The sequence below is a fragment of the Theropithecus gelada genome, chromosome 19 (genome assembly GCF_003255815.1).
Source record: "Theropithecus gelada isolate Dixy chromosome 19, Tgel_1.0, whole genome shotgun sequence".
In the NCBI taxonomy this organism is placed as follows: domain Eukaryota; kingdom Metazoa; phylum Chordata; class Mammalia; order Primates; family Cercopithecidae; genus Theropithecus; species Theropithecus gelada.
In genome coordinates this window covers 1,178,183-1,200,174 of record NC_037687.1, presented here as the reverse complement: position 1 = coordinate 1,200,174, position 21,992 = coordinate 1,178,183, and the positions used below count along the sequence as shown (strand labels likewise).

The window sequence follows — 21,992 nt, the reverse complement described above, 5'->3', positions numbered from 1 at the left end:
TCAACCCCATGCCCACCCAAACCCCAACAAAGACAACCCCATTCATGCGAACCCCAACATTCGCAATCCCAGTTCTTCCTACTTCGCCACACTTTGGTGCACCCCAACTTTACGCAACCCAGTTTGCCTACAAACTCCAACCCGTACCTAAGCCTAACTCCCACTGGAACCGCGACTTCACGGCTGGGTGCATCGCCCACACCCCCACACTCGCCTGGCCAGATAGTGTTGTGCGTCCCTGCTGTCGGATGCAAGCGGACACCCCGAGTCCCCACTGCACCCCAGCACTCAGCCCGGCCCTCGGCCTCCCCTCCCACCGTGCTGCACACCCAAGGCGCACTCGCTCCCCACGCCGGGCCGGGCCCACTCTGCTCCTCCACCCAGGCCTTTTCTCTCCTTCCACAGACCTCCCCTACTGAACCTGGCTGACAGAGGGGAGTCTCAAAGCCTCCGCCATCTGGAGAACCAGCTATGCAAGGACCCTCACTCCCTACTCTTCGGCGGCCCCAAAGCCTCTGGGGAGCCCTCTATGGCCACCACTTCCTCCTCACCCAGGCCTCATCTCATGCTGCCCCCTCCCCCGGCCCTGGTGGAAGAAACCAGCGTGGACCCCTGCCTCTCTGCCCCAGAAAGTCTCAGGAGGGCTGACCCTCTGCTCACAAGCTGGGGGGAGTTGGGGTACAGAGACCCCCGTTTTGCGGCTCACCTCAGGGAAATCCTGGTCCCACTCCTGGCCTCAGACTCACTCCCACCCTCAAGTGGATCGAAGTGGGGGTAGCCAAGGGCGCTGTCTCCAGTGACAAGGTCTCTGGGACCCCTCATGGGCTCAAGACCCCTCCCCCCGACAGCAGCTGTGTGACTCATCACCACCCCCTTTGCACCTCGGCCCCCCCCCACTACAGCCGCCCCGCTCCCCGTCAGCAGCAGCCGGCTGCTGCGTCAGCCACTCACGCAGGGTGGTTATTAAAGGAGCGGGGAGAGACATCAGCACCGAGCTCCCCTACGCCCGCCGTCCGTGCGGGAGGGGCCACCCACCCACTGGAGCCCCAGACGCGGGCTCGGCATGCCCAGCCGGGGAGCAATTCAGGCCCATTCTTTCTGATCTGCCCCCCAGCCCCCAGCCCCAGCAGTCAGGGCGGGGACGTTCCCTGCCCCTAGAGCAGCCCTTGTGGGGGGGCGTTGGAGGGGGTCCCCGGTAGCCACAGCGGCCCCTTCATAATTGCATAATTCTTGCCGCCCCCCCCGCAACCCATCGCTCCCTGGTTCTGTGAGCCTCTGCCTTTTCCTGGTTTTGTAAAGCGCCGTGTTCATTCATTCATTCATTCATTCTGCCAGCGCCTAGTTATTAAGCGCTTACTACGAGCCGGTTCCTGGGTGCGGGCTCCGTGAGTGCCCGCAGCCGTCCTGGGTTCCCAGGGTGGCGTCGACGCGCACCTGCGCACACCTTCCGCTTTACATCTGCGCCGAGCACTGCGCACCGGCTTCCAGGTGTGGGACCGGTGTCCTTACCTGTGCCTCTGGGGTCACCTGCGTCTGCGAGCACCTGTGACTCCCAGGTGTCTCACCGCCACCCTGTGTCCCCATCGAGGGTCTCAGGAGGCTGGGACCCCGTCATCCACCCCTGCTGGCAGCTCAGCACGCGAGACCCGACCGGGGCGCGCTGCCCGTTGCGGACACGAGGGGGCGCTACGGCCTCGCTCCGTCCGCGGCGTTTGGGTCGAGCGCCCGGGCTCCTGGTGCCCCTCCGCGCAGACGCCTCGCGTGGGAGAGGGAGCCCCGCCGCCCAGCCCTGCGCGGCCACAGTGCAGAGTCCTCGAGAGGCCCAATCTCGCGGGGCGAGGACGCAGCCTGCGTGTCGACCCCGAACCGCCCGCTGCCCCCGCGCCTCGGCCCCAGCGGAGGGGCTCAAAATAGCCGCTCCGGGCGGGGGCGAGGCTGCTATTCCGGGCCCGATGCGCGGGGCTCGTCCCTGCCCGGCGAGGCGCGGGGATCAGCCAGAGTCCCCGAACCTGCTCCCCGCGTGTCTCTCTTGGGCCCCGTGGGCCCATTCACAAATGCCGCCCACTTTCCAGCCTGCCGTCTCGGAGGGGGCGCGCGCCTCCTGCACCCCGATACTCCTCCCGGGCCCCCGCCCCTGCATGGCGTCCCCATGGAGACGGGGGCGGGGCCCCTCACTCTTGCACCGCCCACTCCTCCCTCCCCGCGGGGCCCCGCCCGCCGGACGCCGGGTCTTCCCCCGACCCCGACTAATGACCGGGCGGGAGGCGGTAGAAAGCGTCTAGGCCTGGGACGGGCGTGGCCGGGGATGAAAGGCGCGTGGGGGGTACCCCGGGGCCGCATAATTACCGCCCCCTCCTAGGCAGGCGGGGGCCAGGACCGTGCACCTGGCGGCTGCCCCGCGGGGGCGCGGAAATAGGACCGTCCTGGCAGAGGATGCAGCCGGCCCAGCTGGCCCCAGTACGCGGGGCCCAGAGCCAGGGTGGGGGATGCAGAGACCGGGCGTGCGGGTTGCCAGGTGTGGCGCACATGTGTGCCCGTGGGCAGAGTACAGAGACACAAGCTTGTGTAGACACGAATGTGTAGCTGTGTGCGAGTGCATACGATGTGGGGTGTGCAGGGACCCCAGGCCGGCCTGTGTCGGAGCGCAGGGCATATAGGGGTGTGCACACAGTCTTGGAGGTGTGTGCACGGAGCCCCCGGCACCTGCATGTGTGCAAGTACGCAGGAACCCGTCTGCGTGGCGCTGTGTGTGCAACACAAAGAGGTGGGCGCTTATCCGGATATGGATGTGGGGGCAGCCAGGGACAGGGCTGCGTGTGCGTGACTCGGGTGTGCCGGGACCCACAGAGCATATGTGTCCATGCCTGGTGCTGTGACTCATGTCCCTGGGGTAGGCACGCGTGCTGTGTGTCAGCGGGAGCGGCGCCTCCCAGGGCGGCCCAGAGGAGGAAGGGTTAAACCTGCCCCTCCCCTCAGCCCCTACCTGAGTCCCGGGGTGGGATCCCAGGTCCCCTGGGAGGCCCCGGCCCCCCACCCCCACCCCACCCCCACCCCAGGCCTGAGATTCAGGGGCTGCTACACAAGAAAGCCTGTCTGAGCTGCTCTGCAGCCTCAGTTTCCCTCCTGTTCCTCAGATGCGGTCGCAGGGTGGGTCGGCTTCCCTTCCCTGTGACTCACCCCCTCCCCACAGGCCTGAGTCACAGCTCAGGAATGTGGAGGCTGGGAGGCCCTGTCCACTCCTGCCCCAGCCAGGCCATCCCAGCAGCCCAAAGGCCAGGCCTGGGCCACAGATGGACATCCCTGGCACACACACCCCATCACAGGCCACACACAGGTGCACACCCACACCCCTGCTTCACACCCACTGGACACAAAGTGATACGCCATGCACTGGGCATCCGGAGACCCTGCTGGCCACAGGCACACACAGTAGACAGGCTGAGGATGGGTAGGGCCCCGACCTGCCCTGGGGTCACTCACACACCTGGTCACTCTTTCAGTACACGGGATGCTGCAGAGACATTGGTGACCCCTTCTGCTGGGGCCCAGACCAGCCAGCACGTGGCAGACCTGCAGTGATGTACGCCCATGCATGTCTGTGACATGCAGATCAGGTGTCTGTGAAAGGTCCAAGACACTGCATGGCCCACAGACACCCTAAAGCTGACCGAGGTCTAGGCTCACCTGCGTGGAGGCTGGGGATGCAGCCGCCTGCTTTCTGAAACTGGGAAAAGGTCCGGGGACTCTGGAGTCCCCACTGCTTAGCAACAGATGCTGCACCCTGGGGTAGGAGGAGGGATCCCCACCTGGGCCCAGCTCCCTTTCATGGGACTACAGACCCGGTGCTTAACAGAGGCCAAAGAGTCAGGATTTCCTGCAAAGACAACCAGGCTCAGAGAGGCCCTGCTTGGGGCAGGCAACAGTGGAGCAGGATGAGTGGAGAGTGTCCCCCTACTCGCCCAGGCAGTTGCAGGGGCTCAGGACCTATGGAGTGAGGGTGAAGACATCTATGTTCCATCTTGCTGGAGAGGCACCTGGCACCTGCCTGCCCTAGCGTGCCTGGAAGGTTCCCACATCCAGGCGGAGAGATGGGCGAGGGGACACCTGTCCAGGCACCCATGGTTGCTCAGGCAGACCCTGGAGGGTCAGGGGCCCAGCTGTGAGGCAGGCAGTGCCCAGGACACTCTCCGCACCTCACTGCTTCATCTGAGAGGTGGGCATGCCGGCAGCACCTCCTGGGGTCAGAGGCGCATGGGGAAGACCTGGTAGGAAGTCGGTCGAGGGCAGTTAGCAGCAAAAGATAGCTCCACGCAGCGCCCGGCTCTCCTTGTTGTTCGCCTTTTTTTTTTTTTTTTTTTTTTGAGACGGAGTCTCGCTCTGTCGCCCAGGCTGGAGTGCAGTGGCACGATCTCGGCTCGCTGCAAGCTCCGCTTCTCGGGTTCACGCCATTCTCCTGCCTCAGCCTCCTGAGTAGCTGGGACTACAGGCACCCGCCACTGTGCCCGGCTAATTTTTTGTATTTTTAATAGAGACGGGGTTTCACTGTGGTCTCGATCTCCTGACCTTGTGATCCGCCCGCCTCGGCCTCCCAAAGTGCTGGGATTACAGGCGTGAGCCACCGTGCCCGGCCTGTTCGCCTCCTTGATGTGGCAGTCCACACGAAATCATCCCGTACGCAGGCCGGGAGCGATGGCTCATGCCTGTAATCCCAGCACTTTCGTTTGAGTCCAGGAGTTTGATACCAGCCGGGACAACATAGTTAGACCCCATCTCTACAGAAAAATAAGCAAAATTAGCTGGGCATGGTGGTGCTCACATGTAGTACCAGCTACTCAGGAGGCTGAGGCAGGAGGATCGCTTGAGCCCAGGAGTTCCAGCAAGGCTACAGTGAGCTGTGATGGAGCCACTGCGCTCCAGCCTGGACAGTGAGACCCTGTCTCGAAAATACTAATAATTGTGGCCAGGCATGGTGGCTCACACCTGTAATCTCAGCGATTTGGGAGGCCAATGCAGGTGGATCACTTGAGGGCAGGAGTTTGAGACTAGCCTGACCAACATGGTGAAATCCATTCTCTACTAAAAATACATAAAATTGGGCTGGGTGCAGTCGCTTACACCTGTAATCCCAGCACTTTGGGAGGCTGAGACAGGCAGATCACTTGAGATCAGGAGTTAGAGACCAGCCTGGCTAACATGGGGAAAGCCCCTCTCTACTAAAAAAAATTAGCTGGGTGTGGTAATCGCAGCTACTCTGAAGGCTGAGGCAGGAGAATCATTTGAACCCGGGAGGTGGAGGTTGCAGAGAGCTGAGATTGCGCCGCTGCACTCCAGCATGGGCAACAGAGTGAGACTCTGTCTCAAAACAAAAACAAACCAACAAAAATAATAATCGTCCCTTATGCTAACTCTCCTGTTTCATTTGTATTTCCAACATGAACAGAAAGGCTTTTGGAAGGCGTAGGTTGGGGCTCACCTGGGAACCCCTCTCCATCCCCCACCCAGACCAGCAGCCTGGAGTCGAGCTTGGCTGGGCAGCAGGGATCACTGGTGCACTGAGGGGCGAGTGGGTAAGTGTCTGTGGCTGGAGGCCCTGGGGGTGTTCCTGCCCCCGCCCAGGCGTGTGTTGGTTGTGGGGGAAGGCTGCTGCCCTCTCTGGATCTGGTCAGGGCCCTCTTTGTATCTGGTGACAGCTGTGGGGTGTGGTGTGACTCTGCAGGCTGGGGTTTTGTTCCTGGAGGCCTTGGCCCAGGCTGAGCAAGGAGGTGCTGTTTGTTTTAGGGTCACGCAGTGGATTGAGGTAGGGGGCAAGTACACCAGCCACACCATAAATGCATGGCCTGTGGAGGGCTGTCCCAGGCGTGCTGGTCGGGGTGTGGGATGGCTGTGCAGGCCCCGCGTGGGACGGCACCCGTTGGTTTTGCTTGCTCTCCCGCAGGGCTGAGTGTGGGCAGCGTCCTCAGTATGGGGCGTGTGCCCTCTGTGGCAGCCAGCTGTCTCCCTCGCCCCGCTCCGCCCACATTCCAGAGGTGTTGGGGGCGCCCTCCCAGGCTCCCACCCGCTCCCGACCTCCAACCTCGGCCCAAGCCCACTCCCTCTGCTCTGGCACCCAAGGAGGCAGCTGGCTCCAGGGAGGGGCTGCAAGGCGGGGGAGGAGGCTGGAATGTGCCCCAGGGTGAGGGGGGCCCCCAGAGAGGGGGCGGAAGCAGGGAAGGGACGGAGGGGCGGAGATGGTGGTACTGGGTTGGGGAGACCGCGGGAGATTGGAACAAATAGAGAAAGGCAAAAGAAAGAGAAACGGAGGGAGTGAGAACCAGACAGAGGGTGGAGGCAAGGCCAGGAGGGCCCCTGCAGAGGCAGGGCCCAGGTGACAGCCTCCCCTCCCCCACCCTCCAGGCTGGGCTGCTCACCTGTCCTAAGTGACCCCAGAGGCAGCCAGTTCTCTGCCCTCCCAGGGCTGGGTGGCCCGTGGGTGGGGCTGCACCGGCCTCCTGGGTTGGGCTCCAACGCCCTTGGCCACGGGGTGGTGGCGTCCCCAGCCTCCAGCCCGGTAACTCCCATTCCCATGGTGCTGGGAGAGGAGGGCGGGTGGGGCCAGGCCCTGTGGGGGCAGCTGTGCCTGGGCACCGGCTCAGTCCCTCCAACCCAGTGGCTCCAAGCCAGGGGCCTGGCTGCCTGGCTTCTATTGCTGTCCACCCTAGCCACCTCCCAAGCCAGCTCCAAGGGCCCATTCGGCCTCCCCCAGAGGACTCCGGCCTCAAGCTGAAAGCCATGACCTCCACTGACCTTCTCCTGCCCGCCCACAGCTGCCGCGTCTCCCCAAGCACTGCCCACCTGTGAGCTCACCGCCTGGCAGGGACGCCAGCACGGGCTCCCAGCCACAGGGCAGCTCCCACCCTGCAGCTCCAGCTCTGTTCCCAGGCCACTCCAGAGGCCAAGCTGCACCAAAGACCTTGGCTACAGTCCCCCCACCTGGCACAGGCCCTGTTCACTTCAACCACTGCCTTCTCTGAGCACACACCAAGTTGGAGCCCACAGCCAAGCAGCGGGCGGCACGGGGATTCCTGCCTCCTGAGTGCTCACTTCTCTTGGCCCAGAGCTCACACCAGCATTTCAGATTTCCTCCTCCATCCCCGTTACCCCGGCCTTGCCAACCACCTCCCTGTGGACCTAAAGCCACCACCTTCCGGGCACACCGTGGTTCCTTTTCCGTCTCTACCTCCCCCAGGGTGAGGCCGCCAGGGTCCCCATCGATCATCCATCCAACTCGACCGTCCCCCAAAGTCCAGGCCACGGGTCCAGCCACCTCCCAGATGTCCTGGCCGCCGCTCCCCCTCACCTTCTCCTTCTCCCTGGTCCCTCAAGTCATCCCTCCAGTGGCCGACTTGGGGAATCACCGTTTAGGGTCCTTGCCAGCCTCGCCTTTCCGCCCATCTTTGATTTTTCTCCACTAACTGACTTCCCGGTTGCTCCCCAAATGCACTTGGTTTCACGTTTCCGGGCCTTGGCACACGCCGTGCCCCCTACCTGGAGCACCCTTTCCGCTTCCTACAACACTTGGCAAACTCCTGCTCCTTTGGCAAAGCCTCAGCCTCAGAGCCCCCCTCCTCCTGGCCTCCTGTCTGAGCAACCCCAGCCTAGGGACCGCGGGGAGGCTGGGCCGGGGTCTGGGACGTACAGTGGTGCAGGGGTGGGGGCAGCAGGAAACGCGTTGGCGTGAAAGGACGGGTGCACGTGAGCGTGCCCGTGCCGGGGGTCCACGTGCGGCGCCCCGGGGCTCGCCCCCTCTTCCGTCCAGGCCCCGCCGCAGCCGTCAGACCCTCGGCTGCGCCTCCCGCCCCCAAGTTTGCAGAAGCGCGGGGAGAGAGGCGGGGCCGCAGCGCCTCCGCTCTTGCGTCTGCGCACTCGGCCCTACCGTGCTGAAGTCCCGCCTTCTGGAGGCTGCCTCGCGCTGCTACTGGTGCACGCAGATGACCGAGCGGTGCGATCACCAGTGAGGCTTCCCCGCTGGTGGGCGGGGCCTGGGCCGCCCGACGCGCGGACGGGGGCGGGCGGGGCGCCCTACCCGGGGTGACGTCAGGCTCCTTTCGCGGCGCGTTGCCCTGGAAACCGCGTTTCCATCCCGGCGGGTTTCCGGGGGCCGCCCCCTCCCATTCAGCTTTTTCCTCAATGGTAGGGGGAAGGGAGCGATCCAGGGCCGACCCCGCCCCCCGCGATCCCAGCGGTCCCTGCCCTCTTTGTGCCTCAGTTTACCTCTCCGTGCCTCCCTACGCACACGTGGCCTCTGCCTGCCGCCCCTCCGCCCGCTGCACCCCTGGCTGGGCTGACCCCACCAGGCCAGGGCTCTGAGCCTGGAGCTCCACACCCCACCCCACGTCCCCAGGGCACAGCCTTGACCCCCGGGATCCCCAGGCTGGGGTGGGAGTCGGCATCCCGAGGAGCGGGTCCTGGAGTGCAGGGGACGCGCCCCCCACCCTGCAGGATGCAGACACAGCCCCTGTGATTCAGCAGGTGCTGCAGACAACATCCTCCTTCCTTCTCCCCACCCCGCCCAGCGAGGGGGCGGGTGGCACCCTGGGGCCCTCGCCCTGACCCCAGGCCGGGCGTCGGTGACCCGCACCCCCGCCCTGCGCCCCGAGGGGACATCCGCACCAGGGACGGGGGCCGGGGGGCCGCCCGACTGGGCATCCGCCTTCCTGCCATGGGCGTGGGATGATTTGGGGTTGACTGGGCGTTGGGAGGGGCAGAGGGGTCTCAGGAAGGTGCTCCCAGGCCACTCCCTGGACCTGTGCCCCTTCCCCTCGGGGCTCCGGGTGCTGGGGCCCCTAGAGATGGGATAAGGGGTGGAGATCACACCATTGAACAAACACCCCAAATCCTCTGGGGTGGGCCAAGTTTCTCTTTGGGCCTCTGTTCTCCCATCTATAAAATGGAAGCCCACTTACTTCTCTTAGGCAACTCCTGTTACCTGAGAAAATACAGGTTAAAAAAGAAACAGAAGGACATGCAATAGTATTATTGCCCTCTCTCTGCCCAGCCAGGACACGGATGGAGGTGGGACCCCAGAGAGGACTCAGTGCTGGTGGGGCTCTTGGGGAGCTCCAGGCTGGGGGCAGACAGAGGGAAGGGTGGGGTCTGGGGGACTGGGCGGACAGGGGTGGGAGGCACAGGCTGGGGAAGTTCCCAGATAGCAAGGGACAGCCGGACAAGGGGTGTTCCTAGATAGGGGCAAAGGCCAGGTTAGGAGCTGAAGGCCAGGTCTGGGAAGGGCTGGAATGTCAGGAGGTGTGGCCAGAGAGGCCCCCCAGGGCTGGGTCAAGCCAGGCCTCTTATCGCCAGCCAGCGCAGGGTACCCTGCAGGACCTTGGGTCCTCCCAGTCAGCCTGGTGATCTCCTCGCAGCAAGCCACAGACATGAGACTCCAGGAAGGGCAGTGGGTGGGTCTGGCCAATTGGAAGCCTGCCTCCCCGACTCCTGGGGCTGGGGAGAGCTGGTGGTCGGGTCTCCCCCATACCGGCAGGTCCTGAGAGGGGGCCACGGTCCTGCCCAGGCCACGAAGCAGGCAGGCAGGCCCTTGCCCCACACCCTAAGGGACTTCCGGCCTTGGGTACCAGGAAGTGGCTGGGCTCCTCCCTCCCACGCCCTGGCTGCTTCCTGCCCACCCGGCAGCCAGGAGGGAGCGTGGGAACTTCTCAGGGCCCTGGCCCCTGCCCCACCCCCTCCTGGGGCCCTGGGACCCAGGTCCGTGCCTCTGACTCCCTGAGCTGACACCCCACTCTAGGAACCCTCCCAACTAAGGCCAAATCCCCCCACCAGGTGAGCAGGCGGGAGGCAACATGTTCCATTTTCTGTTTATTACTTGAAATCACGGTGCTCGTGTAGGTATTTTTTTTTTAATTTTATGTTTTCATACATGAAAGTCACGCCAGGTGCCGGGACCCCCACAGCCCGACCCCCCGAGGGCGGGTAATGCTTTCTTGGGCAGCCCTTACGGGGCAGAGGGTGGCGAGCCGGTTCCTGCCTGGAGGTTCCACCCGCAACCCGCGGAGGCACAGACGTTATTTAAAAATCGTTAAAAAACAAAACAGAACACACATTTAAATAGGGTATCCAAGACAGTTCTTCAAAAAACAAACCCGCCCCTGTTTCTCCTTTTTTTTTTTTCTATTTTTTTTTTCTTTTTTTTTTGGAAAAACGAAAACAAAACAAAACCCCAAATCCTTGAGCTCTACCCTCTGGGACCCCTCCCTGCCCACCCCCCACAAAAAAATGTACAGAGCTACAGTTACAACACGTGATGTTCACATCTGAAACCATTAACTTTCCACACGTAAAGGGGGGAGTTGAGGACCTGGGGTTCACCTACGAGAACAAAGGAGGGGACAGGCAGGGCCAGGACAAGACCAACAGGCGGGGTGGGGAAGGGCCCAGACATCTCCGTTATCATTAAAAAATAAAAAGTGAGTGGGGAAAAAAAAATGCAAAAACTACCCCATTGAAATGGCCCCAGGAGGGGATTTGTCCCTCCCCTCTGGAGCCAGACACCCCTAGGGCAGGGGCACCGAGGGGCGGGGGGTCCAAATTAGACCAGCAGCGGACCCCGCCACGGGGGTTAATGCTACACGGAGTTGTTGCCCCCTGCCCAGGGGATTCACAGCTCAGCACCCCCTCCCATCCTGGCTGCAGGAGGGGCCCCCAGACAGTCCCAAATCCACGTCCCTCAGGTTGGGCCAGGAAGGAGGGCTCGGAGGGGGGAACTCCCCAGCACCCAGCCATTCTCTCCCCTTTTTCAAGAGTTCCCCAACCACTATTGGCTCAGTCAGAAAATTAATAGTCTATAAATACCCCAAGCTCAGGCAGGTCAGAAAACATGGGGGTGGGGGCGGAGGAAACAGCACAGTCTGCGGCTGTGGCGGGCTGGGGGGGTAGTTCCCCTCTCCCTTCCCGGCAGGAAAGGGTGCCACGCCCCTGCACCCAAACCCTGTGCGGACCCCAGCCCCAGCCTCTCTGCTAAAACGGCTTTGCTCCCCTTGTTAAAGAAATCAAGGAAAATGCAAAAAGAGACCAAGAAAAAAGGACAGGAGTGGAAGAGAAACAGTCCCCTCGTTGGCTTCTGTGACCTGTTGGCTTGCTGTCGCCCACTGGGTGCTGCTGGCCTGGGGTGGAGGCCCCGAAGTCTGCACTGGGGGGGGATGGGTTCTGCGCGCTGTGGCCCCCTCCCCTTATCTGTAAAGTGCATAATGACGTATCAACATTTTTGACTTAAAACCTGAATAGGGTCGGGGGAAAGGAGGCGGAGGAAGGGAGGGGGGCAGGTTTCTCCTTCACTCTCCGCCATCCACAGACTGCTACATATTGGAGCTGGGGAAGGTTGGCAGGGAGGACTGACCCGGCGCAGAGGTGAAAGGAGACAGGTAGGAAGAGGAGGAGGAGGAGGAAGAGGAGGAGGAGGAGGAGGAGGAAGAGGAAGTGAAGGAGGAAGAGGAGGGCAGGAGTGGAGGGTGAAGGAGGTAGGAAGCAAAGCCCATGAAGAGTCCAGGAAACCACAGTCTGAACTTTTTAAAAAAAGAAAAAAATAATAAAAAAGAAGGAAAAAAGAAAGGCTTGTGGCTGGGGGGAGTGGCCGCCTGCCCTCCAGAGCTGGACCACACTCTCTCCGGGGCTCTCCGAGTCCCCGCCACCCTGGGCTGGGGTTCGAGGGGCAAGGGTGGCCGATCCGAAGATCCTAAGCCACCACGAACTCTGACTTGATGTCAGGGTTGACTTCTGGCTTCCACACGGAGTCCTCGAAGTCGAGGCCCAGGCCGGAGGCCTCGCTGGAGCTGCCACCGCCCCCGCTGCTACTGCTGTCGCTGCGGCCGGCCTTGCGGCTGGGTGACCAGTGGTACGGACCCCGCGCGTCCCGCCGGGCCTTTCTACGCAGCCGTTTCTGCTGCAGGAGCAGCTGCAGCCGTTCTACCTTGCAGCGTGTGGCGCGGTTTTCCGTCTGCCGAAGCCGGTCCCCTGCAAAGGAGGTAGTGGCCTGTGACTCCCAAAGCCTCCATCCGCTGAACACAGAGGACCACCCCAGACCCCAGCAAATGCCCCTGAGGTCAGGCACAGTCCTGCCCTCCCTGGAGACTTGTGCCAGCAAAGGAAACGGTCAAGGGCGTCCACCATGCCGGGCAGGAGGATTGCTTGAGCTCAGGAGTTGAGACGGGCCTGGGCCACAAAGCCAGACCCCTCCTCTACAAAAATTACAAAATTAGTTGGGCATGGTGGTGTTTGCCTGGAGTCCCAGCTACGCAGCTGGCATCTAATTCTCTAGCTCAACCGTGAGCTGGGGAGGTCAGGACTGTCCTGCCTCATTCTTCCGGGAATCCTACATGGAGGGGGCTTGGTCGCCTCTGTGATCCGAGGGGAGACACTTAGGGGTTGTACCTTTACTTTATATTATTATTATTATTTTTTGAGATGGAGTCTCGCTCTGTCGCCCAGGCTGGAGGGCAGTGGCGCCATCTCAGCTCACTGCAACCTCCGCCTCCCGGGTTCACGCCATTCTCCTGCCTCAGCCTCCCGAGTAGCTGAGACTACAGGTGCCCGCCACCATGCCCGGCTAATTTTTTGTATTTTTAGTAGAGATGGGGTTTCACACTATGTTAGCCAGGATGGTCTCGATCTCCTAACCTCAGGTGATCCGCCTGCCTTGGCCTCCCAAAAGTGCTGGGATTACAGGTGTGAGCCACTGTGCCCGCCCGGTTTCCCGCTTTTAAACTGAGCTGGGAGGAGCCCCCGCAATGGGTGCAGAGCCCAAGGGCAGTACAGTGGCCATCCTCCCGTGAGACTCCGGAGGGGAGTAACCCGCCGTTTGGGAGTAGCGGGGAGCTGGGGGGGGGTTCCTTGCTTTTCCAAGTCACTGAAATGCTTAGGGGTGGGCTCTGGCCCCGCCTTGGCCTGCCAGGACTGACTTGGCCATTCACAGAGGCTCCAAATGCCATCTGGAGATGGTGCCCCGGGGGGGCCAGGAGGAAGTGGGCCTGGGGCACCCCGGGAACACACAAGGACACTTTGTGCCCCGACACACATGCTGCCTTCTCTCCAAGCTGGAGCAGAGCAGTGGCCACGACAGCTGCCGTCCCCCCCGGCCCTGGGCAGGTCAGCTGCTCCTGTGCCCACCGGCTCACACAGAGGGGCCTTGAGAAGCCCGGGCGGGCGGGGAAGGCGGGACACCCGAGGGCGGCCACTCACCCGGAGGCTTGCACATGCGGATCTGGCTCTGGCCCTGCAGCAGGGAGGCTGCAGGGGCAGCCGCGAGCTTCTCGCAGGAGGTAGTTCTGGGGGCCAGGTCGGGGGCCGGCGAAGCCGGGGAGCACTGGGCGTGGCAGCGGAGCTGGGCCAGCGAGGGGGGCATGCCCTGGTAGTGCCGGGTGGCGCTCAGGAGGTCATTGAGGATCTGCAGGATGGTGCCGATGTCACGCCGTGGCCGCCCGCTGCTGTCTTGGCAGTTGGGGTGTAGCGTGCCTGAGGGCAGAGGTGGCCGTGAGCGCCCGGCACGCGCACAGTCCCATACGTCCAGGACGGGCATCCACGGGTGTGAGCTCATGAGCTCAGACAGCAGGGTGGGCACGTGGGCTGATGTGCACAAGGGACCACAGGGCAGGAGCGGGACACTTCCCCAGTATGTGGGCACCTGGTGACCCGCGGCCTCCGGGGCAAGGCCAGGCTTGTGTGTGGGGATTCCTGGGGGACATGTGAAGGGAGCAAACGGACACAGCCTGTGTATGCCCAGAATGTGTGGAGCCGCCTGTGAGTGGATGTGGGCCCCAAGTACACAGGGTCACGGGACACACGTGAGGTCATGCATGTGCTGTGACACCTACCAGAGAAGGTCCCTGAGAAGACCCCTGGGGCGTGATTCACAAAGCTCTCGATGACGGCGCCGGGTTTTCGGGAGCGGGGGGCAGGGCTGGCCCCTGGGGTAGACGCGGTGCTGGCACCAGGACTGGCACTGCTGCTGGCCGTGGGGGAGCAGTCCATCTGCTGACAAGAGGAAGGGGCACGTGAGCACGGGGTCCAGGCTCAGGGGATCACCCACCAACCCAGGGCCCAGAGATCACCCACCAGCCCAGGTCAGGAGATGATCCATCAAAGCATGGTCTAGAGATAAACTAGCCCAGGGTCAGGAGGTCACAACCAACCCAGGGCATAGAGATGACCCATGAGTCAAAGGTCAGGAGATCATCCACTGGTCCAGGTCAGGTCAGGAAATGACCCACCAACTCAGGATCCAGAGACAGCCCACCGATCTAGGCTGGGGGATCACCTACCAGCCCGAGGTCACAGGATAGCCCTTAAATACAAGGGACTCACCTGGGGCTAAGAGCACTTGTCCTCTCCAAGCCCTCCCCAGGACAGCCCACCCTTTGGATTCCAACCAAGGGTCACCCTTCCCTTCCCCAGGCTCACCTCTGGGCAGGTGGTGGAGGCTGCGTGGGACCGGAAAGAGCCGGCTGTGATGGGCGAGGGAGACGCAGGGGAGGGGCTCGTGGGCACCGGGGGGACTCGGGCGGCACTGGACATGGGCCGGCAGGGTGAGGACACGGGGGAGGCTATGCTTGGGTCCCCCCGTGCAGCGGCAGCGGCGGCGGCGGCGGCGGCCAGCACATGGCGGTGTTGCAGTGGAGCGTGCTGGGCCGCGAGCTGCAGCTGTACGAACATCATGTGGTCGCCCACACGCAAGGCCAGTGTCAGTGGCGAGCGGCCCGACAGGAAGTCACTGACCTGCAAGGAGAGCGGTCCATCAGCTGGGAGTCCCAGCCTGTGGCGCCCCCAGCCCAACCCGACCCAGTCCCCCCGCGCTGTGACCTGGGGCCTCTCGCCGCCCCTCTCTGGGCTCTGGGGTCCCTGTCGGTGCCACGGACGCTTAAATAAAATGAATCTGTATTTCCGGAAGCCTCCTCCGCCAGCCCGGCCCGGCCCGGGCGCCGCTGGGGGCTGTGGGGACAGAGGCGGGTCAGACGGGGGCCTGCCCCTCCCTGGCCAACTCGGTCAGTTCTTGCAAGGGGAAACTGAGGCCAGAGGGGGCGGGGCCCAGCTGGCAGTCGCTGACCTCAAACAACCTTCACTTTGCGTTTCCCCCACCCTCATGGGCCCCTAGATCCTCTCTGCCTGTGGATACGGGAGGGGCTCCATCTCAGGCCCCCTCCCAGCTATGTCACCAAGGCCAGCAAGTGGGTGGAATTCCTGGACGAATTCTTCTGTCCTAACCTTTGCTTTCTCAAGATAAATATTTATCTGTCCTGGGCGGGGCGGAGGCCGAGGGGGCGGCGGCAGGGCTGCAGGAAGGGGCCCTGACCGCCCTGGGGCTGGAGTCCCAGAGGGCACAACCTGCCCCAAGCACAGAAACCCTCAATCTGCCCCCGTTCAGGGTGGGTGTGGGTTGGATCTGACCCTGTCCTCACCAAGCCCCCTGCTCTGGGTCAGGGCCACAGCCCTGCTCTCCCCAGGGGCCGGGATGGGGGGGGTGGAGGTTTCTGAGAAGTGACATAGGCTGGGATGACTCAGAACCGACCGCCTCCCAGCTCTCCCTCCTGGCTCTCCGCTGGCAGTGGCTGGCGTAACCTTCTCTGCTTGGGGCCCGTGGGGAGGGGGGCAGGGAGGAGGGCAGGGCAAAGCCCCCACCCTGAGGCCCAGCCTGCCCGGCCCCCCTGCCCCAAGACAGCCTTTGCAGGAAGGGCCTGAGGTGGCTTCCCGAGAGCAGCTGGAGTCCCCACCACCACCCGCCCTGCAACTTCCTCCCTGGGGAGGGTAAATGGGCGGGCAGGACTCAGTGCCAGGCAGGGAAGCTACCCTGGGGAGACCAGTGTCTCCGCCCAGCCCCCCCCACCCCAGCTCCTTCCTGACGCAGGCGCCCAGGGAGGAGGGTGTGAAGCCAACACGCCCTGGGCCCCCTGCCAACCGCAGCCCCCCAGCAGCGGGGAGCTCTGCTCACACTCGCCCCAGGAAATCACCTGCAGCCCCCCACCCTGGCGCGGGCTCCCGGCTCTGCCCCCACGCCACCGCTGCTGCTGCTGCTGTGGCCACTCCCCTGGCAGACCACCCAGCTCCCGGCCCCCGCCCTGCCCCCTCAATGCAGGACTCTACATGTCGCTGGGAAGGAAGAAGGGGGCACGGGCCTCAGGGCCAGGGAGGCCCGGGAAGCTGGCCACCCCCTCGCTGGGGCGGGTGGCAGCCTGCGTCCTCCACCCTGGCAGCGGGCGGATTGCTGAGGCCTGTGTCACCCTCCTGGGAGGTGGCCAGGGCCCTTGTCTGAGGAAGGCTCAGCCGCAGCCAAGAAAATGAGGAAAGGAGGAGGAAAAAAAAAAAAAAAAGGCCGCAGCAAAACCGGGAACCGGGTGACGGCCAGCCCCAGCCTCCCTCCTGGCCGCTTACTAAATATTTTCCTAACATCCTGTCTAGGCCTCGCTGGCCCCAGGGCTGGGCGCCCCCGCCCCCTCCTCTTTCAGGGTAGAGAACAAAGGCCAGAGAGAAGAGGAGGAGGAGGGGGTGACGAGATCCCCACCCTCTCACGATGGGGTCACGGAAGGCGGAAGGAGTGTCACCCAGGCCGCCGCCCCCGGCCCCTAGCAGAAATGTAAAAAAGGAGAAACTCGCTCTGGGGAAGCCACAGAGACTGGGTGGGGGGGCTCCTCGGCGGGGGCGAGAGGGGGCTGGGGATGCAGGCCAGGGTGTGAGCAGGGATGAGGCCCGGTGGGCCAAGGTCACCCCGCAGGCAGTCTTGTGAAAGCCAGGTCTCCTTCCCCCAGGGCAGCCACCGTGGGAGAGAAAGCCCGCTGGGTCAGGTGGTGAGTCTTGGGGGAGAGGAGGTGAGGAGGCCAGGCCAGGCTGGCACCCAGGCAGAGTGGCACATCCCCTCCCCTCCCCCAGCCCCCTGGGAACACAGACAACTCCCAGGCACCATCGGTGGCCGAGGCACCCTGCCCCCGGGGCTGCCCTGTTAGGAAGGGGCTGGCGAGGAGGTCTTACCTGCGTCTCCGTGAGACTCTCGAGGGCTTGCATCACAGACTGCTCCGGCCTTGAGGCCTGAGACTACAAAGAGAGGCAGGAGAGGGGCCTGAGTGTGGGGTTGGAATCACAGGCTGGAGCATGGGGTGGGGAGGGCCCTGCTGGCTGGCGGAGTGGGGGCCCCAGGTGGTGTGTGTGCGCGGACAGGTGCCGAGGGAGGGGCTACTGCCTGTGTGCGGGGGCCTCGGGGGGCACGCAGCCCCATGGCCATTTACCATGAGGCCCGCTTCCACGGTGGGTACCAAGGTCAGCTTGCTGCCATCACCCACGCCGAACTCCTGCAGCTTCCCCGAACTGAGCCGGCTGGGGGGAGGAAAGAAGAGCATGAGACTCCGCGGAGACGATACAGGGCCGCGGAAGCAGAGGCCGCGGGGGAGGGCTGTGCTTGTGTGGGGAGAGACGGATAAGTTCCCACCCCCAACCCTTCCCGGCTTCCAGATCCAGGGCCCTGAGCCCATGCAGAGGTCTCCGTCTGGTACTGGGAGCCCCATCCTGGCGATTCGGACCCCTTCCCTCCAGTGGAACCCCTGCCCTGGACTCTGGCACTCTGGCACCCCCTCTGCACCCCAACCAGGCACTTTCCCCTCGTCTGGGCCCCAGTGTGCTCTATGCCACCTTCCCCCGCGCCCCCAGAGCAGCCCCTGCCTCCAATTCCCCAACTCTAGCCCTGGCTCGTCTTTGTGGGCGCCACGGGCTTCGGCCCGAGAAGAGGCCCTGGGGGCTGCGCCGGGCCGGGCTCTCCCTCCTCCTACCTCCCCGGCCGCCGCGCAGACAAAGGAGACCCTCCCCCTCCGCCCCTCCCCCGCCGGGCCCCTCCGCTGGGATGGACACTGCGTGTCCCCGGAGGCCCGCGGGGGGAGGGCTCCGGGCCTGCAGGCGATTTAAATACCAGGGGGGAGGGGAGGCTGCGGGGAGCGCTCGGAGGCGAGAACAAAGGGGGGAGAGAGACGCAAGTAGGGGGAGACAGCCAGACGCAGAGGAGGCCGCCGAGCAGATGCGGAAGCCGGCGCGGACGCAAGCGGGAGGGGGCGGCGACGGCCCCCGCGCCCGCAGCCGGGACCCCCGCGCCGCCCTGGGATTCCTGCCCGCCCCCAAGGGGGGCCGCCGAAGCCCGGCCTGCGACGCCCTCGCAGCCGCCTTTGTGCGGCGACCCCGGGCGGGGGAGGGGGCCGAAGCAGGCGAGGCCGAGCAGAGGGCGCCCGAGAGCGCGCGGCGCGCCCCCGCCCCCCGTCTGGCCGCCCCCTGCCTTCCCCGCGCGGCGCGCTCTTTGTTCCCGCCCGGGGGCCCGGGCCCGAGGGGGCGGCCGGCCGGGGGCGCGCGGTACCTACGTGTCTTTGTGGAGAAGCGCCAGGCGCTCCTTGGGCACTTTCAGGCGCTGAGACAACCGCTTGCGCAGCCCCTCCACCGTCTCGTCGGGCGGCACGGCCAGGTCGTAGCGAGTGCCCGTGGTGCTGTGGATGGCCAGGCTCATGGGCGCCGCCTCGGCCGCCGGGCCCAGCTCGCAGGCGCCGCCGGGGGCCCCGCGCCGGCAGCTCCGGGCGCCGCCGGGCTGCGGCTCCATCCCCGGCGCGCGCTGGGGGCCTGGGGGCGGCGGGCGCCGCCAATCCTCGCCGCGCCTCCGGGACAGGGGCTATGGGCTTCCCGGATGCCGGGTCCTCCGGGCACTCGGGGGCGCGGAGCAGCGCGTGTCCTCCTCGAGAAAGTCCCGGCCGCGGAAGGCAAGACCGAAATCCAAAATCCGAGTGGCGCTCCGAGGTCGCTCCGGCTCCTGGGGGCGCCTTCCGGGGGTGGGGACGGCACTCGCTTCTCCTTTAAAGGGCAGCGGGCGCGACCGGGGCGCGGCGCGGGGGAGGGTCCTGGGGAGGGGGCGCCGCTCGGCCGGTGGCGCTGGGTGCAGTCTGCAGCCCGGGTCGCGCTTCCTCGCGCGTCCCCTCCCTTAGCAACAGCCGCCGCCGCCGCTCCGAGGATCTGGGGGTGAAAGTAACAAGAAAAAAAAGTTATAATGTATCAACGTTCCAGGGGGCGGGGCCGCCGCCCCCTCCCATTCACTACTTACTCCGCCGGCCCCGCGCCGGCCAATCGCCGCGCGCGGAGCGCCCAGTCGGCCGCGAGCCCGGGCCAATGAGAGCCGCCGCGGCACCGCCCCACGTGGCGGCCGGGCCCTCCCCTCGCCCCGCCCCCGGCGCCCTGGCGACCAAGGGGAGCGCAGCGGGGGCGGGGCTGGCGCCTCTCCGCGCCCTCCCCCGCCCAGTCAGCGCCCGCAGCCATTCATAAGCGCCCGAAGCCCGCAACAAAGGGCGGGCGCGCCCCGGGGGGTGCGGGACCCCGGCCTTGAGACAGGCCTCGTCCCCCTTGCGATCTCCGGGGAGCGACCTGGGAGCGATAGGGGGCGCGGGCCATTGTTCCCGGCGCCGGGAGGGGCAGGAAGTCGTGGGGCCACCCCGCCGCGTCCGTCCGGGAAGAGCCGTGAGCGGAAGCGGGAGCGCGAAGTCTGCGCCTCGTGGCCGGGGTCCCGGGGCGGGCGGGCGACGGGGCGGCTAGGGCCGCGGCCCCCGGGGAGGGCGTGGTGAGTGGGGGCGGAGTTGGGGCTGGGGCGGGGCTCCGGCACCTCGGTGACGTGGCCGGGTGGCTGCTGCCGGGGACCCGCGAGCCCACCCCCCGGCCCCAGGCAGAACCCGTTTCCCCGAGGCGCGCCCGCCCGAGCCGTGACGTGACGCGGCGTCCCCGGCTGCGCCCGCGCGCGCTCGGGGATGCGGTGAGTCAGCAGCTCGGGCGCGCCCTCTGCCGAGCCCGCCTGGGAGCGCCGCCCGGAGTCCCGGGGAGGGGGCGCCGCGCTGCCCCTGGCAGGGGAGGAGGACGACGGGGCTGCGCGCGGGGGAGGAATCCCGATCAGGGACGAAAGACTAGTCGGGAGACTGGGACCGCGTGGCTGGGAAACGCAGGCCGGAATGGCAACCAGTTCAAGGTCACTCGCGGGGAAGGGGGAGTGCCTGGGGGGCGGGGCGGGGGCTGAGGTCCGGCCAGGGCGGTGCTGGCTGCGCGGAGCCCCTCCCACCCCGCACCCCGGGGGGCTTCCCAGGACCAGAGGCACCCCGAACCCCTCCTGTCCCAAGAACAAAGAAAAGTGCGGGCATCCTGAGTCGTCTAGAGTGGGGACCTCTCCTCGGCCCGCAGGTCCCGCCCCTTACTCACCGTGCGCGGCCGGTCCTGCGTCTCAAATGCTGCGAGTACCCTCGTCCGGGACTGAATGCGCGCTGGCCGGGCCGGTCTGGGCCAAGCGGGCGGCCCCCAGCCTTTATCCGCGCCGCCTTCCCTCGGGGTGGAGTTTGGGCGGGCAGGGGGGCGGGGGGCCGGGCGGGCGGTGACGCAGACTGGCCCCCGCCCCTGCCTGCCGGCCCGGGCCCTGGGGCGCCTTGGCGGCTGGGCCACCCCGTACCCAGGCTTGGCGCAGTTCATGGGGGGACGCCCCTTGAATGCCCCGATACAGGGGTCTCGGCCTGCCTAGCCACGGGCTCGGATGCACCCCGAATCGTCACCGGGACAGGGTTTCGGGGTGTACAGCGCGACTCCCTGCCCCGCCCCCTTCCTGCCGCCCCAGGCCTGGTGCTTCCGCCTGGGGGCGCCCGCGTGGGGGGGACGGGAAGAGGGGCCTGAGTCAGCGGCCGTCGTCCAGGAAAACAGGCTGGAGTCACCTGCCGTGGAGTGGGGGTGCCCTGGCCAGCCCTGGCCTCCTGCATCTGTCAATGGTGACCTCAGAGGGCATTTATGGAGCGATTAGCCAGTGCCAGGCCTGCCTTGTGCCCAGCCAGTCACCAGCCAGCTATGCTGTGACCTCGGGAGGTAACTGGCCTCTCCCAGCCTCAGTTTCTCCAGGGTGGGTGGGAGTGTGGTGAGGGGATGCAGCAGGCTCACTCTGGGGTCATCACCCCCCAATTAATGTAGGACATGCACTGGTTCCCAGCCTCTGGGGTGGGCATTACCCCATTTTACAGATGAAGAAACTGAGGCCACAGCCAATGAGACAGGAATGTGGTGTGCATCTTACCCTTCCCAGTCGGCTTTTTGAGGATGGCCCTGGTTGAGGTGGGTCCCTGTCCTGCCCCTCCATCCAGAGAAGGGGACCCCGTCCCCACTGGAGCACCTCCTGTCCACTTAGCTGGCTCCTCCCTTTATCTGTCCTGACCACCTCCACCCCCACCCTGGCCATGGGCGCCTCTCCCAGGGCTGCGCTCCGCTTCAGGTCTCCTTCCGGCTGCCACCCATGCTCCCGGCAGCTGTGGCCCCCACCTTGACAGGCACACCCAACCCCGCAGGGTCAGGGCTAGGCCAGAGAGGGAGAGGCTGGGATAACCCTTGGAAGGGGGTCACAGGGGCTGGGGTTTGAGGAATGAGTAGCAGTTTGTCACATTAAAAAGATGATGTGGCCAGGTGCGGTGGCCCACGCCTGTAATCCCAGCACTTTGGGAGGCTGGGGCGGGTGGATCACGAGGTCAAGAGATCGAGACCAGCCTGGCTAACATGGTGAAACCCCATCTCTACTAAAAATACAAAAATTAGCTGGGTGTGGTGGCACATGTCTGTAGTCCCAGCTACTTGGGAGGCTGAGGCAGGAGAATCGCTCGAACCCGGGAGGCAGAGATTGCAGTGAGCCGAGATTGCGCCACTGCACTTCAGCCTGGGTGACAGAGCGAGACTCTGTCTCAAAAAAAAGAAAAAAAAAATTTGGGCGTGGTGGCTTACGCCTATAATCCCAGCACTTTAGGAGGCTGAGGTGAGCGGATCACTTGAGGTCGGGAGTTCGAGACCAGCCTGACCAACATGGAGAAACCCCGTCTCTACTAAAAAATATATAATTAGCCTGGCGTGGTGGCCCATGCCTCTAATCCCAGCTACTCGGGAGGCTGAGGCAGGAGAATCACTTGAACCTGGGAGGCGGAGTTTGCAGTGAACCC

At 64.9% G+C, this 21,992-nt stretch overlaps 1 protein-coding gene across 2 annotated transcripts; it reads right to left on the bottom strand.

The window, feature by feature from the left end:
- Window positions 1–11,464: 11,464 nt before the first annotated feature.
- Window positions 11,465–20,340, bottom strand: MIDN (midnolin). Of its 2 annotated transcripts, XM_025365804.1 has the most exons (8): window positions 20,233–20,340; window positions 18,369–19,008; window positions 17,256–17,343; window positions 17,002–17,064; window positions 14,443–14,757; window positions 13,857–14,016; window positions 13,225–13,497; window positions 11,465–12,000 (listed from the first exon to the last, which is right to left on the bottom strand). In XM_025365804.1, exons 2-8 carry the CDS (start codon window positions 18,599–18,601, stop codon window positions 11,723–11,725), a joined length of 1,410 nt encoding a protein of 469 aa, XP_025221589.1. In that variant the 5' UTR covers window positions 18,602–19,008; window positions 20,233–20,340; the 3' UTR covers window positions 11,465–11,722. The 2 variants fall into 2 exon arrangements, with proteins under 2 accessions (XP_025221589.1, XP_025221590.1); XM_025365805.1 differs by lacking the exon at window positions 20,233–20,340 and having other exon boundaries at window positions 18,369–19,010.
- Window positions 20,341–21,992: the final 1,652 nt, after the last annotated feature.